Here is a 15,068-nt window from a genome sequence, read left to right as displayed (position 1 = left end):
CTGAACCGTCGACCCCTGATTTGCCATTTTGTCCAACTTGGGTTTGGACGGCGGAGGTATGGCCTGCGCTCCACCCATGCCGGTCCGCACCCAACATCGGATGCAAATTTTATTCGCCTAGTCCGGTCTCGCACCCAGGGAGAGCCAAGCTTAGCGTCACCAGGATCTGGGCGCCACTTTGGTTCCCTCTGCTGCACCAAAGGGCCACAACCAGCATGCATCCAACGGCTCTCGCCCAAGGCGATGGGGTCTCGATCTCCACCCTTCGAAATCCTCACCGCAACTAAGTCGTCAGCTGGAGCGCTCAGTCACCAAGGTCTCAACAGGCAATGGTACTACAGTGAGTCTTTTAGCAGAAAATCCAGCTAGGCCAGGGTTGGTGGCGCATCCAGCAATGGGTGATGAGGAACTCACTCATCAGGGGTCAACCAGGTAGAGCATGTGGGACCTGTCAGGTGTGGTTTGACTGTGCAGTGATGTGCCTGTACCAGCAGGGCAGCGATCGTCGGGATGATGGCATAAAACTTGCTGTTGTGTCAGGTGATGATAGTCCAGGCCTTCAGGTCACGTCCTAGCTCATGCAAAACAAAGAACCTGGAAGGGTATCAGCTTTGTGAGTTCCCAGCAGCCGACATAGCAAAGTAGTAGGACGCCAAGACAATATAGCACAGCTCTTTAGGAGATGAAAACAGGAACACCACCCATCGCGTCAATATGGCGATGTCTACCCAGGTAAGTGCAGGGTTAAAGTGCTCAGCGGGCAAACTCCTGAGGATGGGGCCCCACTGTCAGTGGGCCATGCTGCCGATGCATTGGCAGCCGTGGTGGCCCGGGCAGTGCTGCCTCAACACCCTCTCACCCACGCCGCAGTGGAAGTCCTCGCAGATCTCCGCAGCCTGCCAGAAGTATCGCAGGGGCCTCGGCTGCAATATGTTCCCCACTCTCAGCTTCACATGGGGATGTCAGGAGGTGACCAGCTGCAGCCCCCGATCCGTCAGCAGGGGGGCCCATCCACCGCATCCGCTCCTTGATGGTAGCAATGGCGAGACTGGCCCAAGCAGCCGTCCTTCCCAGTCCGTCAGCGTGAAGAGGGGGGGCAGTCACTCCGGTAGCGCCGCGCGTGAGCCAGTGGCCCAACCGGGCCTGGCTGGGTCTGCCCACCCGCAACAGTCGGTCATCAAACCGGGCAAGAGCAAGGCATGAGATCACTCGGACGGCACAGCCGGAGCACCAGTCACTCCCGTCACTCCCGGCCCACTGTCTGTGGATTAAAGCCAAGCGGGAGGGAGGTAATCACCCACAACGGCACACAGTGGGCCAGGGGCCGCCCACAGCAGCTCCACAACCAAGCATGCGGCCCCAACAGGAATCTGGAGACCGCTGCCGTACGGAGCTCTCTTCCCGCAGCGCTCAATCCCGGCCCGCACACACAGGGGTGGGTTCGCAGCGGGGTGGGGGTCACATCCACAGCATATCATTTGCCGGCAGGCATCGGAGCAGAAATCCTCTGCCGGCCATTCACAGCAGCTGTGTCATTCCTCGCGGCCCTGTGGGCGGGGCCAGACCCCTGGCTCGTGCTGCCAAAGTCGTCCACATCAGGGCCATGTAGCAGGCGGTTCCGCCAGTCAGATGTTGCACAGCGGGGCCCGGGTGAGTCCAAATTGCTGTTGCTATACTAGGCTGGCATCTTGTGTGTACTCCGCTTCGTTGGCGCCCTCTATTGCGACTTCTGCATTCTGTCCATTAACTATTGTTTTTGCATTTGTCACCCCGAGTGGGAAGGGTATGCTCAGACGTGAGTCCTGTGCTCTCCACACCACTGGAGTCACAGGGTCAAGGCTGATTTGCATATGGCCATGTCTGAACTGGGGTGGTGTGGAGTGCAAAAAATCGATGGATTTAGGCCCAGATTTCTGTACTGGGGTGAATGTATGACATTGTTCTGCATTCTGTCCATCAACTGTTGTTTTTGCATTTGTCACCCCAAGTGGGAAGGGTATGCTCAGACGTAAGTCCGTGCTCTCCACCCCACTGGAGTCAAGCTATCCTGGCTGATGACGGCTGATAGCCAGAAACCAGTCCTAGGATACTTGATTCTGGTCCAGGGAAGACATGGCTTGGCAGTTCGGGCTGGACTGTTCCCATGAGGCACGGGGTCAAGGCTGATTTGCAAATGGCCATGTCTGAACTGGGGTGGTGTGGAGAGCAAAAAAACAATGGATTTAGGCCCAGTCTTGAAGATCCGGGATGGCTCTACCGAGAGGATATCTTATCGAGATATGAGCAACATATACTGTTAAACTCAGAGAACTTAGAATCTAGACTGAGTCACACTTTTTATGAAACCGAACTTTCGAAATTAAGGTGCCAACAACTTTAATCAGAAGTCCTTATATTTAGGCTATTTTTACAAGTTTGGATGATCGTATTTCCCACGTATGCAAAGACGGAATAAGAGTGCTAGCGGAAATCTCTCGCCCAATACAACAGGTGTGTGCATGAAAACCTTCAATACAAGAAAGAGTGCACAAAATAGAGGTTTGAGAAAGATGGATCAATAAGATTTAACACCATCGAAACGCGTTGACGCCACATTTAGATACACAATCCTGTCTTCAAAGACTGGTGAAAGAAGGCTAAATGCAGATGGCTTATTCCCAATCTTTGAATTAAATATTGTGACGGAGGTGTAAATTGTATAGGCTAAGTGTTCTGTCTAACTGTCAGTGTTTTCACTCTATGTTTTCATGCTCATTGGAATTGTTTTGAAAGCGTTTTAATCCTTCTCCCTCTTTTTTTAATGTATTGCTTATGTAATGAACTGTATGAACTAATATGTTTTTTAATTATGATATTTTGTATACAAACAAACAACAAATGTATGTGATATAATTTTTTTTATAGATTATTTTTATGCATATGTTGCATTTCTCATTACATATGGTTCAAAAGAAGCTGGTGTGAATACGAGACATAAGTGAGAGGAGTGTTTGATGTGTGTATAGATGGGTCTTTTCTGAATAGAATTTACCTCAACTGAACAAGTGCCCTACTCCCTTGTAGGTGTTAAGGGACCCTCTTAATCTTAAACACTGGGGTGAATGTATTACATTGTTCTGTTTTCTGCCCATCAACTGTTTTTGCATTTCTCAGTTGAGACTGTAGCTGGAGTTATCAGCCTGTTTAGGGGAGCCTCTTGCAGAGCTCTAACAAACACGTCTGCCTCCATTGCAGTCGTAGCCACGCCCACCCCTTATATATACACATGCATTAACTGCCTTTTTAATTAACAAGATCAACCCAACTGTGTTACTGGTTTTAAAAATACATAATCAATAATGACAGTTGTTTGCGACATGATAGCACTATACCTCTGTTGATAATCTTCTCATTTCTTCTTTTCTATGCAATTCTGCTGCATTTGCCACAGACTCAGCCAAGTGATTCAGGTCTTGCTCCATTGGAACACCCATGAAGCTCAATAGAGGTGGTTCCCAACCATTTCTGAAGCGCGGTATATAAGGAGGAATGAACTGATCTTTTGGCCAATCCACTCTGTTGACAGACATAAATAAACAAAGTCAACACAATCAACATGCTTGACATAGATTTAGAGATGATTATGTATCACCTATGCACAACACTTGATGTCTGTTGCAAAACTATCATTTCCAATACATGTCACATAGTTAGGGGGGACAATAGGGTAAACTTCCTGCTCAAGGCTGGATAGCTTTGTTGTATTTCTCCGCTGTCTGCTCTTGATTCTATATCTTTAGTCCCTATTCTTTTGTCTCGCTACCCACCTAGGACTATTTTGACCAGATTAGCTATTTCCTTTAACTCTTTTCCTAATAGAACTCTTTTTCCATACTCAATGGGAGTGCATATGTTCCTTGCTCTCTCCACCACTTCTTTTTTTGTATGGTGTTTAAGATGGCTCAGCAGCTGCATCAAGATGCACATCTGCACATGCATCACATGCACACATAGACATCAGTGACCAACTTGGAATGGGTTTTCATTACTAGAAAACTTATTTCAAGATTGCTGCCATCCATATGGTAAAAAGAATTTACAAAGCAAATAGTGCAGCTCTCTTAGAGCCCAGATCTATTTACTTTGCCAATGCTAGATATTAACTTTAATTGTGGTGGGTGTCATTCAAACTGAAGAATGACAATTCACATAAAGACAATATAAACACGAGTTAGAATTCATCATTTTGGACCAAAAGTATCTTTAGAAAATTGGCCTATTGTGTAAGATCTGTGCACATCTTCAACTATTAACTTGTTCCCAGAAGCCTCTTTCAGGCACTGCCTTGAGACTCTGTTAATCTAATCAAGGCTCAGTTGAGTGGAGCATTTCTCACATACCTTCAGCTCACCAAAAACAGACCTCGGAAATTATTTGAGATTCTAAAACAGCAATCCAATAGATAGGCTAAAACCACCCAAGAAACTACAAAAACGCAAATAAGTTGTGAAGAGTTCTCAACATTCTTCACAGACCAGGCCAACACGCTGGAAAGAGAGCTCAGGAAAGAGGCTGACAACATTGGCAAAACAGACAACCAAACACCCAATATCACCTTGGAAAACACCCACAATAGGACAAAAAAACAAAGCACAATGGGTTAACTTCAAACTACTTGACCAAAATACCATCGCCAAAACACTATCAGACATCAAACCCAACGACCACTATAGTGATCCACTACCCCCAAAATGCCTCAAAGAAATAAACCATATTGTGATTCCCATTTGGACGAAAATAATAAACGCCTCTCTATCCCAAGGGATCTTTCAAGATTGCCTAAAAACAGGTCAAGTCGTCCCCATCATCAAAAAACCTTCAGCGGACCCAGCAGATCCAAATAACTTTCGCCCAGTGACCAACACCCCTATCCTTGCCAAACTAATAGAGAAATGTGTACAAAACCAACTAAGCCAACACATTGCTAACTTCTCGCTACTAGACGACTGCCAATCAGGATTCAGAACAGGACACAACACAGAAACAGCGATCCTACATATTGTCGATGATGCACTACAGGCATTAGAACTTAATCAGACATGTCTACTTATCCTCCTTGAACTATCATCAGCATTTGACACGTTAAATCATGAAAAATTACTGAACAGGCTTCATGACAGGATGGGACTGTCTGGAAATGTGCTAAAATGGTTTGAATCATTCCTTCAGAATAGAACGCAAAGATTCCTGGTCAACCAATCACTCTCACCAGCATGCCCTAACTCAATTGGAGTCCCTCAAGGTTCTACATTATCGCCATCACTGTTCAACCTTTACATCGAACCTCTCACAGAATTCCTTCAAAACTCTAAAATATCCTATCACATGTACGCGGATGACACGCAGATTTACATCAAGATCACATCCATGGAAGACATCAAGAGAATGAATGAGGCCTTAAAAATGGCATTACAATGGCTAACTGACAATCATCTGAAACTAAACACACAAAAAACTGAATTCTTACTAATATCACCACCAAAGAAACACACAGAAGTGAAGGAATGGTCCAATATGTTCACAGCATTAAACTGCACCCCTACCCTAGTTGGCTCAGCGAAATCACTAGGAATCACTATAGATGAGAACCTAGACATGAAAGCCCATATCAATTTAATGGCAAAAAGCGCCCGCTATCATCTGAACTACATCAGAAAAGTGAAACCATTCATATCTAAGGCGGATCTCAAATTGGCAGTTCAGTCACTAGTTATCGCGAGGATTGAATATGGATGTACAACGCTAGCAGGTCTACCAAAAATTTCAACAGCACCACTGAAGGCATGTCTCAATGCAGCTGCAAGACTGATCACCGGATCAAGGAAATTTGACCATATATCACCACACCTGAAAGCATTAAACTGGCTACCTTACGGAGCCAGAATCCAGCTAAAAATGGCATGAATAACCCGCAAAGCGCTCCACTACAATACACCTAGTTACCTTGCTCAGAAAATTAAACTTTCTGGAGGGAACAGACCAGCCAGGAGTGCAAAGGAGCTGGTATTGAGACCAGCCATCTTCCGGAAGAAGAAAACTTACGATAGAGCTTTCTCAGAAGCAGCCCCCAGAATCTAGAATTCACTTCCTCCAAACATTAGAAAGATTCCAGACACAGCATCCTTTAAGAGGGAAACTAAGATCTACCTAAAGAGTAGGTTCCTTCCATAGGCAAGGCTCTGGATGACGGAATACATGATCAAGGACTGGAACTGAAATATGCACAGGAAATAGACAATTAGGATCGATCGATTCTATTACACATTAGATTTAGCTATATACTAAACCTATGTCATACTCTATATATATATTCTTTGTATAAATTTTATTGATATTATCATTCTATTGCTGTATTTGTACCTACCTCATAATACTGTGAAAGTTTACTATAACATGCTTGACTATAACTACCTCATGTAATGTGAAGCGCTCTGATACCCAAGGGTCATGTTCGCGCTATAGAAAACTCTTAAAATAAAATAAAATAAATAAAATAAAATAAACCAGTCCTGGGAACCGTTGGCTCCTGCTCTGGCGCACAACTGGACAAAAGGACCCCCTGTTCAGACCCTCCCCTGGGAGGAGGCCTTGAATGTTTCCAACCCTCTCCCCTGGGTACCTAAGGGCTTACCTGGCTAGGCCATAGATTTGTCGTGGACAAGATTCACATCTGAAACCACTGCACTTCGACCGTCTGGGCACTCTGGACTTTGCAGGACTTCGTTTGGGCCTGACTTCGTCTCCCACTCAGTCTGCTGCATTGTCTGTGCCTGTGCACCATACAGATCTGTGCAGGACCTGTGGACACCTGAAGATCATCTCCATTGGAGTGAAGGAGTCACTCCCCTGCATTTGCAGGCACTTCAACAGTGCTGACCGGTCTGCTGATTCCGAGCTCCTACAGACTCCGAAAGGTTCAGCAACACAGGAGGTGGGTTTCTATGTCCCTAAAGGTCTGAGCTGGCCTCTCACCAAGTTGGAAGTCAGAATACCTCGTGGGGGCTGCAATACCTGAACTGCTGTGCACTGCATACTTTTGCAAGTGCATGAGGCAATTCCTTAGCAAGTGCTTTGGGCTCTGATTAGCCCCAACCTCTGGCATCTTCTTCCACAAAGATCTTAAACGACCTCCCACCGTGTGCTCCATGGACTGTTTTGTGAAACTGTTCTAGGTCCTCTCGTGGCTCCTGTGCTTCTGGTCCGTGGTTCTAAGTGAGGGTCAACTTTTCTTTTCCTGGGCTCCCCTGGTTGCTACAGGCCTGCCCTGACTCCTGTGTGTGTAGTGAGTCTCCTAGACATTGCTGGACTGAACCGTACACTTCCTTGACCTTCTGCGAGGGTCGCTGTTGCCAAGGCTTGTTGGTGCTCCCGCCATACACCGACCCCTCAGCACTTGACATCCTTCGTGGGACAGCTCACATTTGGCTCCTGGTTGTCCTCACATTTGGCTCCTGGTTGTCCTCAACATCGCCTGGTGCCTGCAGCTGCAGAGTCAAGGTCACCGGCAACTTTTCTGAGGCACCCCACATCAGTGGGCATTCAGCTACCCAACTCTCAAGTGAACAAGACTCTGTCCCTTCTGCTTTCAGGTACTCTTCACCAAGAATCCAAGTTTGGATTCCAAAGGACATTCCTCTCCCTTCCTACAGCAGCCCATCTTCGAAATCCTCCACTGGGTTCAATGGCGGTTTCCGACACCACTTCACACCTATGCACCCAGCTTCCCTAGGTTAGGTAACTTGAGTACTTCGGTACCCACGGGTGGGGTGGCTTTCCAACCTTCTGTCTTCCATGGGGTTTCTTCGTAGTCCACTGGGAAGGGTCCTTAATCTTTTAAAATCCAGCCACAAGGTCCCCATAGACTTGCACGGAGCACGCAGTCGTGTACTCACACTGCACACGCACTCGGTGGGGTCCCTATCTACTCACCTTGGGTGGTTCCTTGGGGTCCCAGCAATTAAAGATCCTCTCTACATTGTCCAGACTAGAGTCGTAGTTATTATACAAATTTTTAAGTATATGGTTTGATCTCCCCCCCCCCCCCCCCCCCCCCCCCCCCCGGCCCACTGTGTATTAGTGCTATTTACTGTGATTACTTTGCTATACTATAGTATGCTTTGTGTCTATCTGCATGTGGGAGATACTAGAACGTAGTGGAGAGTTTTCTATAATAAATACATATTTTTATAAATACCTTGCGGGGTTCCCTTTCTTTTAATCTATACTATATGACTGCATTCTGGTAAAACAAGCTGCTTTACACTCCTTCAAGACTGAGCCTGAAGGCTGCTGTCTACAGCTACCACTTGGATAGCTTTCTAAGACCTCTTAAATCATCATACGGGTTGACTGGACTGGTGCACGGTGCCCACTTACATTAGAGTACAGCAAATACCAGGCAGGCCAGCCAGCCTCTCACAGCTTCTGTCACAAGAGACACACCTTATAGTTTATTTTGATCACATCCTCATATTGGACCAATGCCTGAGACTCCTATCGGAACAGTTACAGGCGGCGGTGTCTCTCCTTGAAAGTCTCTGCTTCATCGTCAAGGAGAAGAAATCTCTTTATGCCCTCTCTTGTTGAAGGCCTGATCTGTTAGTACCATCAAAAGATATAAACGAGTCTGGACAAGACACATGGGTTGGTGTATGCAAAGGGACGTGGATCCCATGGGGTCCGACATTGTCTTCATACTAAATTTTTTGTCTACCTTGTTCTCGAAAGGTACGGCCTTCAACGCGACATACTCCGGTGGAAGAATCCTCAAGTTATGTTTAGTGAGATGCATCAAAGCCTATGAGGATATAACTACAGAATTTTATACCCCAGAGTGAGAGACAGCTCTTGATCTCCCTTTGGAAACCTTTTCAAGGCTGTTTCCTCTACTACCATAGCCAGGTGGGTCTGATGGATCATACAGGAGGCTGGGATTCACACCTTTGTATTCGGGGCCCATCCGGCTCAAGGAGCAATGGCCTCAAAGTCTTAATTTAGGAACCAGATTGGATAAAATTAAGAATTGTGCAGGTTGTCCTCGGATTCAATATTTAAAAGGTTTTACTTCAAACTGATATGGGATATCTCTGGTGGTCAACATGCTTTCAAAGAGCATAATCCTCGCCTCCGGGTCCTGACAGGGATTCAAAGATTTCCTAGCTCTTGTACTAACGTTTAAATTGTATTGAGGACACAGTGGTGAGGATTATCCTACCCAGTGATAAGAAAGATGGTTGCCCTACCGATGGTAAGATATGGCCTTAGGAAGCTGATCCCTCTTGTATGAGGAGTAAGTAGTTTACCCATCTGTCAATCAATCCAGATTTATAACGTGTAGCAACTCACCAGTGAAGGTCTCAAGGCACTGGATTTGCTAGCTATTTTGCAGTGCTCTGTTCATTTGAACAACAACGTCTTTATTCTTTTTCTGAATTCCGGGAGCAATGCAGTGTTCTTGGGGTGCAGGGGAAGGTCAATCCAGGCTTTAGTTTCAGGTGAGAGAATCTCATTGATGTTGGATCGGCATTTCTGGTGGGGGGCCTGCAAGGAAAAGGCCTGACGATGACGCGCTTTACAAATAACAATTAACATTAACAAAGGGAGGGGGATCGGAGGGGTCTGTTTGGTTAGTGGAAGGTCATTAATTTGTTGAAGTATGCGGGTCCTTATTGTGCAGGGCTTTGTATGCTTGGATCAGCATCTTGAACTAGCATCTCTTCTAAATCGTGATTCAGAATAGCTTCTTGAGGTGCAGGGTGATGAGTCTGTTTGGGAAGGTCAAGGGTAAGTTTTCCTCCTGCATTCTGTATAGTCTGTAGTCTCTTCAGGAGGCGTGCAGTAGTTGCTACATAAAGAGTGTCAACGAAGTTTAGTCTGCTGGTGATGAGGGCTTGAGTGACGTCCTTCTAATGTCGATTGGTAGCCACCTGAAGACCTTAGGACGCATGTGTAGGGAGTGGAAGTAGGGGGACGGAATTGTGTTTACCTGTTTCTACATAGATAACTTGCTATCCAAGATGATGCAGAGGTTGCGGACGTGGTCTGTTGGGGCAGGGGAAGGGCTGAGTTCAGCAGGCCAGCAAGTGTTTCTCCATGGCGAAGTGTTGTTTATAAAGATGAGGACTTCTGTCTTGTCAGAGTTGTGCTTTAGACAGTTGTCCTTCATCCAGTCAATGATGTTTATCACACATCTATGGAAGTTGGTTCTGGTGGTGGAGGGGTCTTGTGACATCGAGAGGATGAGCTGGGTGGCCTCAGCATGGGAGATGATGTGAGTTTGTGCAATCTGACTGTGTTGGCCGGGGGGGTTCGGGGGGGATGAGGGTCATGTACGAGTTGAAGAGGGTGGAGCTGAGGGATGATCCTTGTGGATGATGCAGATGGTCTCCTGAAGTTCCGAGGTGAATGGGGAGGGTGAGACAGATTCTCCTGGTTCTTCAGGTGAGGTATGAGGCAATCCATTTGAGGGCATCTCCCTGGATTATGATTTGGTGTAAGCCAGTGTTAAAGGAGGATGACCGGTCCAGGAGGATGAGGGCTGCTGTTTTGTCTTGATCTAGTAGGGCCCTGATGATGTTGGTGGCTGTTATCAGGGCTGTGGTTGGCTCGGAATCCAGATTTAGAGGGGTCCAGGAGGTTGTGGTGTTCCAAGTGTTTGGTGAGTTGCTGGTTTTTGAGAACCTTCACTGGAAAGGGGAGGAGGGAAGATGGTCCGGAAGTTCTTCAAATCTGGTGGGTCTGCGGACGGTTTCTTCAGGAGGTGTCTCACTTCAGCATGTTTCCAGTCCTCAGGGAAGGAGGCTGTGGTGTTCAGGTCTTTCTTGAGCTCATAACCAATTGTCTTGATACTGAGCTTGAAGATGTGATGGGGACGGTGGTCAATGGGTGCTCCAGAGTGTATGGGAGTTCATGATGGAGATTGTGGCTTGAGTTGTAAGAGTCCCAATGGGTAAGTAGGTGTTCAGGGTTTGTATTCGTGGGTATGAGTAGGCTGATGCTGTGAGCTGCAGGGGGTTGGGTTTGAAATTATTGTAAATGACTGAGATCTTATTGTGGAAGCAATCCACCAGGCTGTCACACAGTCCACCAGGCTGTCACACAGTCCTTGGGAGGGGGTGATGTCATTCTTGGTGGCTGCGGGGCTTGGGAACTCCTTCACGATGGCGAAGAGATCTTTGATGTAGTTTGTGCTGACTTCTATACAGTCTGCAAGAGCGTTTTTGTTGGTCTCAGGAGGTTGTGGTACTGGCTGAGTGGTGTTTGGGAGATGGTATGTTGTTCTGTCTTTTCGCTAATACGCCACTTCTTTTCTAGTTGCAGACAGTTGCGTGCAGAGGTTTCAGCTCTGTGGAGAACTAGCTGGCTCTTCTGGCCGATACATTGGGTTTGACTGGCTTGGGAGGGGCGAGTATGTTGGTGCATTCCGTAACCCAATTCTTAGCTGACTGTTCTGGCTCAGGTGATGTGTCTGGGAGGTGGGAGTTGAGAGCATTGTTCCTCTGATCTTCGGATACCTTTTTCCAGTTTCAGTGTGTGGAGCTGAGGGGTGAGGTGCCAGTGTTGGTAGATCCTCAGATGGTGAAGTGGACGCTGTAGTGGTCGGTCAAGGTGAGCTGAGATATGTAATTGTACTTAACTCTGCTGCTGGAAGTAAAAGTGGGGTCAAGTGAGTGTCCTGCATCATGAGTGGGGTTGGTGACAAGTTGTTCGAGGCCGATGTTGCTCATGCTACCCAGGAGCCCGGTTGTGTTGGTATCGTCGGAGTCACTGAGGTGGAAGTTAAGGTCTCTTAAGAAGATGCAGTGCTCGGAGTCGATAGCTATCGGGGCAATAAGGTCAGAGATAGTGTTGCGCAAGCTGGGGCATGATCCTGGTGGTCTGAATACGAGGGTGTCTCCGATGGTGCTTTTTACATCTGTATGAAGTTGGAAATGAAGATGCTCCAATTGGGCACTAGGGTCATCTAAGGAGGTTGTGCTGCAGATGTAGCTGATGGCAATTATCCTTTGTGCTCGTTTATTTGGTCCCGGTGTGTTATCTTGTAGCCTTTGGGTATGGTGAGGTCTGGCATGGAAGTGGGGTTCAGCCAGATCTCTGTGAAGAAGATGACGTCCGGGGTGAGGAATGAGATCTTGTCCTAGATCGCCGTGGCGTGCGTTTGCCGAGCAATAGTTTTCAAGTAATGTCTGGTTTATTATTTAACTTAGATGTTGTTGCACAATGTATTGGTTTAAATTAAGAGTATTGTTTCTGATGTCCTTAACAAGAGATTATAGAAAGATATGAATGTAACCACCAATTTATCAGTATTAGGAATGGAATCATCAAAGCCAGAATAACATACAAGGAAGAGGTGGATTGAGTCACGTGAAAGAGAGGGCCTAAAGACAGAGTAAGAACTTTTATTTATGATGGGAGACTATAATTGGTTATGTGTTTGCATCACTTTTCCCAATGGTTCATGGGAAAGGTAGTTTGATAATGTTAAAAAGGTGCTGCTGGTGAAAATAAAGAGAAACTGGAAAAGCGTAATCCTTGCCTCTGTGTCCTAAATAGAATTGAAACTTTTCATTACGAGAGCTAGGAAAGGTTTTCCTTGTGCCATGTGCAGAAGTAGCGTTTCAAATGTGTCCCAGGCCTGCCACTTCCCAAATTGCCATTTCGACCTGATAAATTAAACCATTTGCCTGGCCTAAACTTTTCCTTTTAATACATATAAGTCACCCCCAGTGTAGGCCCTAAACAGCCCACAGAGCATGGTGCATTGTATTTAAAAAGTTGGACATGTAGTTTTAAGTTTTACATTTCCTGGTACTGAGAAAAATCTAAATTCGTTTTTCACTATTGCAAGGCTACCTCTCCCATGAGATAACATGGGGTTAGCGTATGAACTTAATAAGTGATAGGGTTTGATTAGGAGCAGGTAGGAGAGACATTTTATGGGTTTAAAAATTGTACTTTAAATCCCTCTTTAATGGTGAAGTTGAATTTTGATTCTCCAAAGGTTAGTCGGCAGGCCTCTGATCAGTGCCTCTGAGACAGAAAATACTTCAATCATCTTGAACCCTGTACCAGAACTCTACCTTATGTGAGTCGTAACCCCTCCAAGTGGGGCTAAAGGTGCTCTGCCAGCCCAGATATGGTCTTCAGCAGAACCAATGCAGAGCAGCACAACTCCTCGCAACCCTGCAGGTCATCAGAACCACCGCGGATGCTCGGCGCAGGATTTTGTATTGCAGCTCAAATAACCACTGTGCAATGCATCTTCAATGTGGAACATTGCAGCACTCCGCAAACAGGATTTAAAGTACTTTGTTCAACAGGCCTTACTGTAGCTGGTCATCGCAAGCTCTGCTGCACAACAGATCCTTGACGTAGGACCTGGCATCTAAGGCCCGAATTACCAATATGTGACATCTTTGAAGTAGGACCTTGCAGCGCTCCACAAACAGGATTTAAGGTACTTTGTTCAACAGGCCTAACTTGATCCCTATAGATGGTCTGCACTCCATAGTGGTCAGACTGCACTTGTGACTATTTCCTATTCCGGCGCAACCTGATAACCATGGTTGGCACTTTGTGCTTGTAAGCACTGTTTCAATTTAAATATTTAAAACTGCATATCACCAGTTTCACTGATTAGAATTTTGTCGTTTCGGTGTCAAATAATTTACCAGATTTTACTCTGTATAAATTGGTGTGAGATTTTTCTTTTGTTGGGTCTTCACTTCAATACTCTAAGTGCTGCATATATAATTTAGATATCGCCTCTAATTAAACCTGACTGCTATTGTGCCAAGCGACCCGAGGGTCGAGCATAGGTTAATATTGGGTTTTCTTGTGTTTCACCCTGACAAGAATTGTGATTGCTGCTTGAGTGGGGGTTCACCACCCAAAACCAGTAACCCAATTTCCTACAGGAATGGTTCATTTTTAAAATGTAAGGTTTGAGATAGAGCCAAATAGTGTTATGCGCAAAAAGTGGTCACCTGGTTGCTCTTGACGAGTGCATGGGTAGGGATTAAGGCTGACTGTGACTGAGGTCCACGTGAAAAATTTTACCTTTGGATTTAGACTCTGGAATTGAAGTAAAAGAAATTCAGCGAGCTGTGGCAAAGACGTCCTCACATTGTCAGACAGAGGCTGTATGAGGTCTCAATGAGTCAGCTGATTTTTGACAGAAAAGTTCAGAGTGGGAGAAATGTGAATTTTACACCCAGAGAAGGCCTCTCCCAGGCCAGAAACTTGTGAGTTTGCCCGGTGAAGATTTCTTTCTTCAGACTATCATTTTTTTGAAGCTCACATTCTTCCTGGCCATAGAGGTCTCACCGTCTCCATGCGCTCCTGCTGAATCAGATTCCGTGCTGTGGAAAAGAATATAGCTAGAGGACGTGAATATTTGACCAAGCGGCAAAGCACTTTCATCGGATCGGCTTGGCAAGACGTCCTGGTTCCCTGCAGGTTCTCAGAACAAAATGTTGGCAAAATGTTTCTACGTTCTAGGTTTCAGGATTTGTTAGGTGTACACTTTGACATAAATGTCAAGGAACTTGTAGACATGACTTGGGGGTCAAGAGTCACTCCAGCATAGGCCAGAAGCAGGATTTAGGCCAGGTCTAGTTGGAACTGGTCACTTGGGAATGCAAAAAAAGGCCTTTGGAACCTTTTGTATTCCTGTAACCCAAGCAGAAGTTGACCCATGAAGTACACTCCTGTGTTCCAAGTAGAAGAGGGAGAGCAATTCCAGTCTACAGGGCTCTTATCGGTTTACAGCCAGTCAGTCTCCTATGCTCTTCTGAAGAGAGCAGAGGAGGGTGCGGGGGATGCAACATTTATGTCCAGTGCCAGCCTGTGGGTGGAGGATACTCCTGACCACTCCCTAAGCAATGGGGTAAATGTTTCCAGGGACGCTCCTATCAACGTTTGCAGCACTTTCTGAGGAGCTTACTGCAAACTATCCAACAATGCTCTTCTCTGCGCAAAACCAACATGAGGAATCTTTCTTTCCTTGAACAGAGCTCCTTTGACCA

General features: G+C 46.1%; 1 protein-coding gene across 11 annotated transcripts in view; it reads right to left on the bottom strand.

Moving 5' to 3' along the window:
* Positions 1-15,068, bottom strand: part of EPS8 (EGFR pathway substrate 8, signaling adaptor) — a 1,020,454-nt gene that overhangs the window by 231,025 nt on the left and 774,361 nt on the right. For all 11 annotated transcript variants that reach the window (XM_086920872.1, XM_086920932.1, XM_086920898.1 and 8 more), the window contains one exon: positions 3,372-3,555. In XM_086920872.1, the coding sequence (XP_086776998.1) occupies positions 3,372-3,555 (184 nt within the window). The remainder of the gene's footprint in view (positions 1-3,371; positions 3,556-15,068) is intronic.

This window comes from Lissotriton vulgaris, chromosome 1_1 (genome assembly GCF_964263255.1).
Source record: "Lissotriton vulgaris chromosome 1_1, aLisVul1.2, whole genome shotgun sequence".
Taxonomy (NCBI): Eukaryota; Metazoa; Chordata; class Amphibia; order Caudata; family Salamandridae; genus Lissotriton; species Lissotriton vulgaris.
The sequence above is the reverse complement of the archived record's forward strand: the minus strand, read 5'-3'. Positions and strand labels throughout refer to the sequence as shown.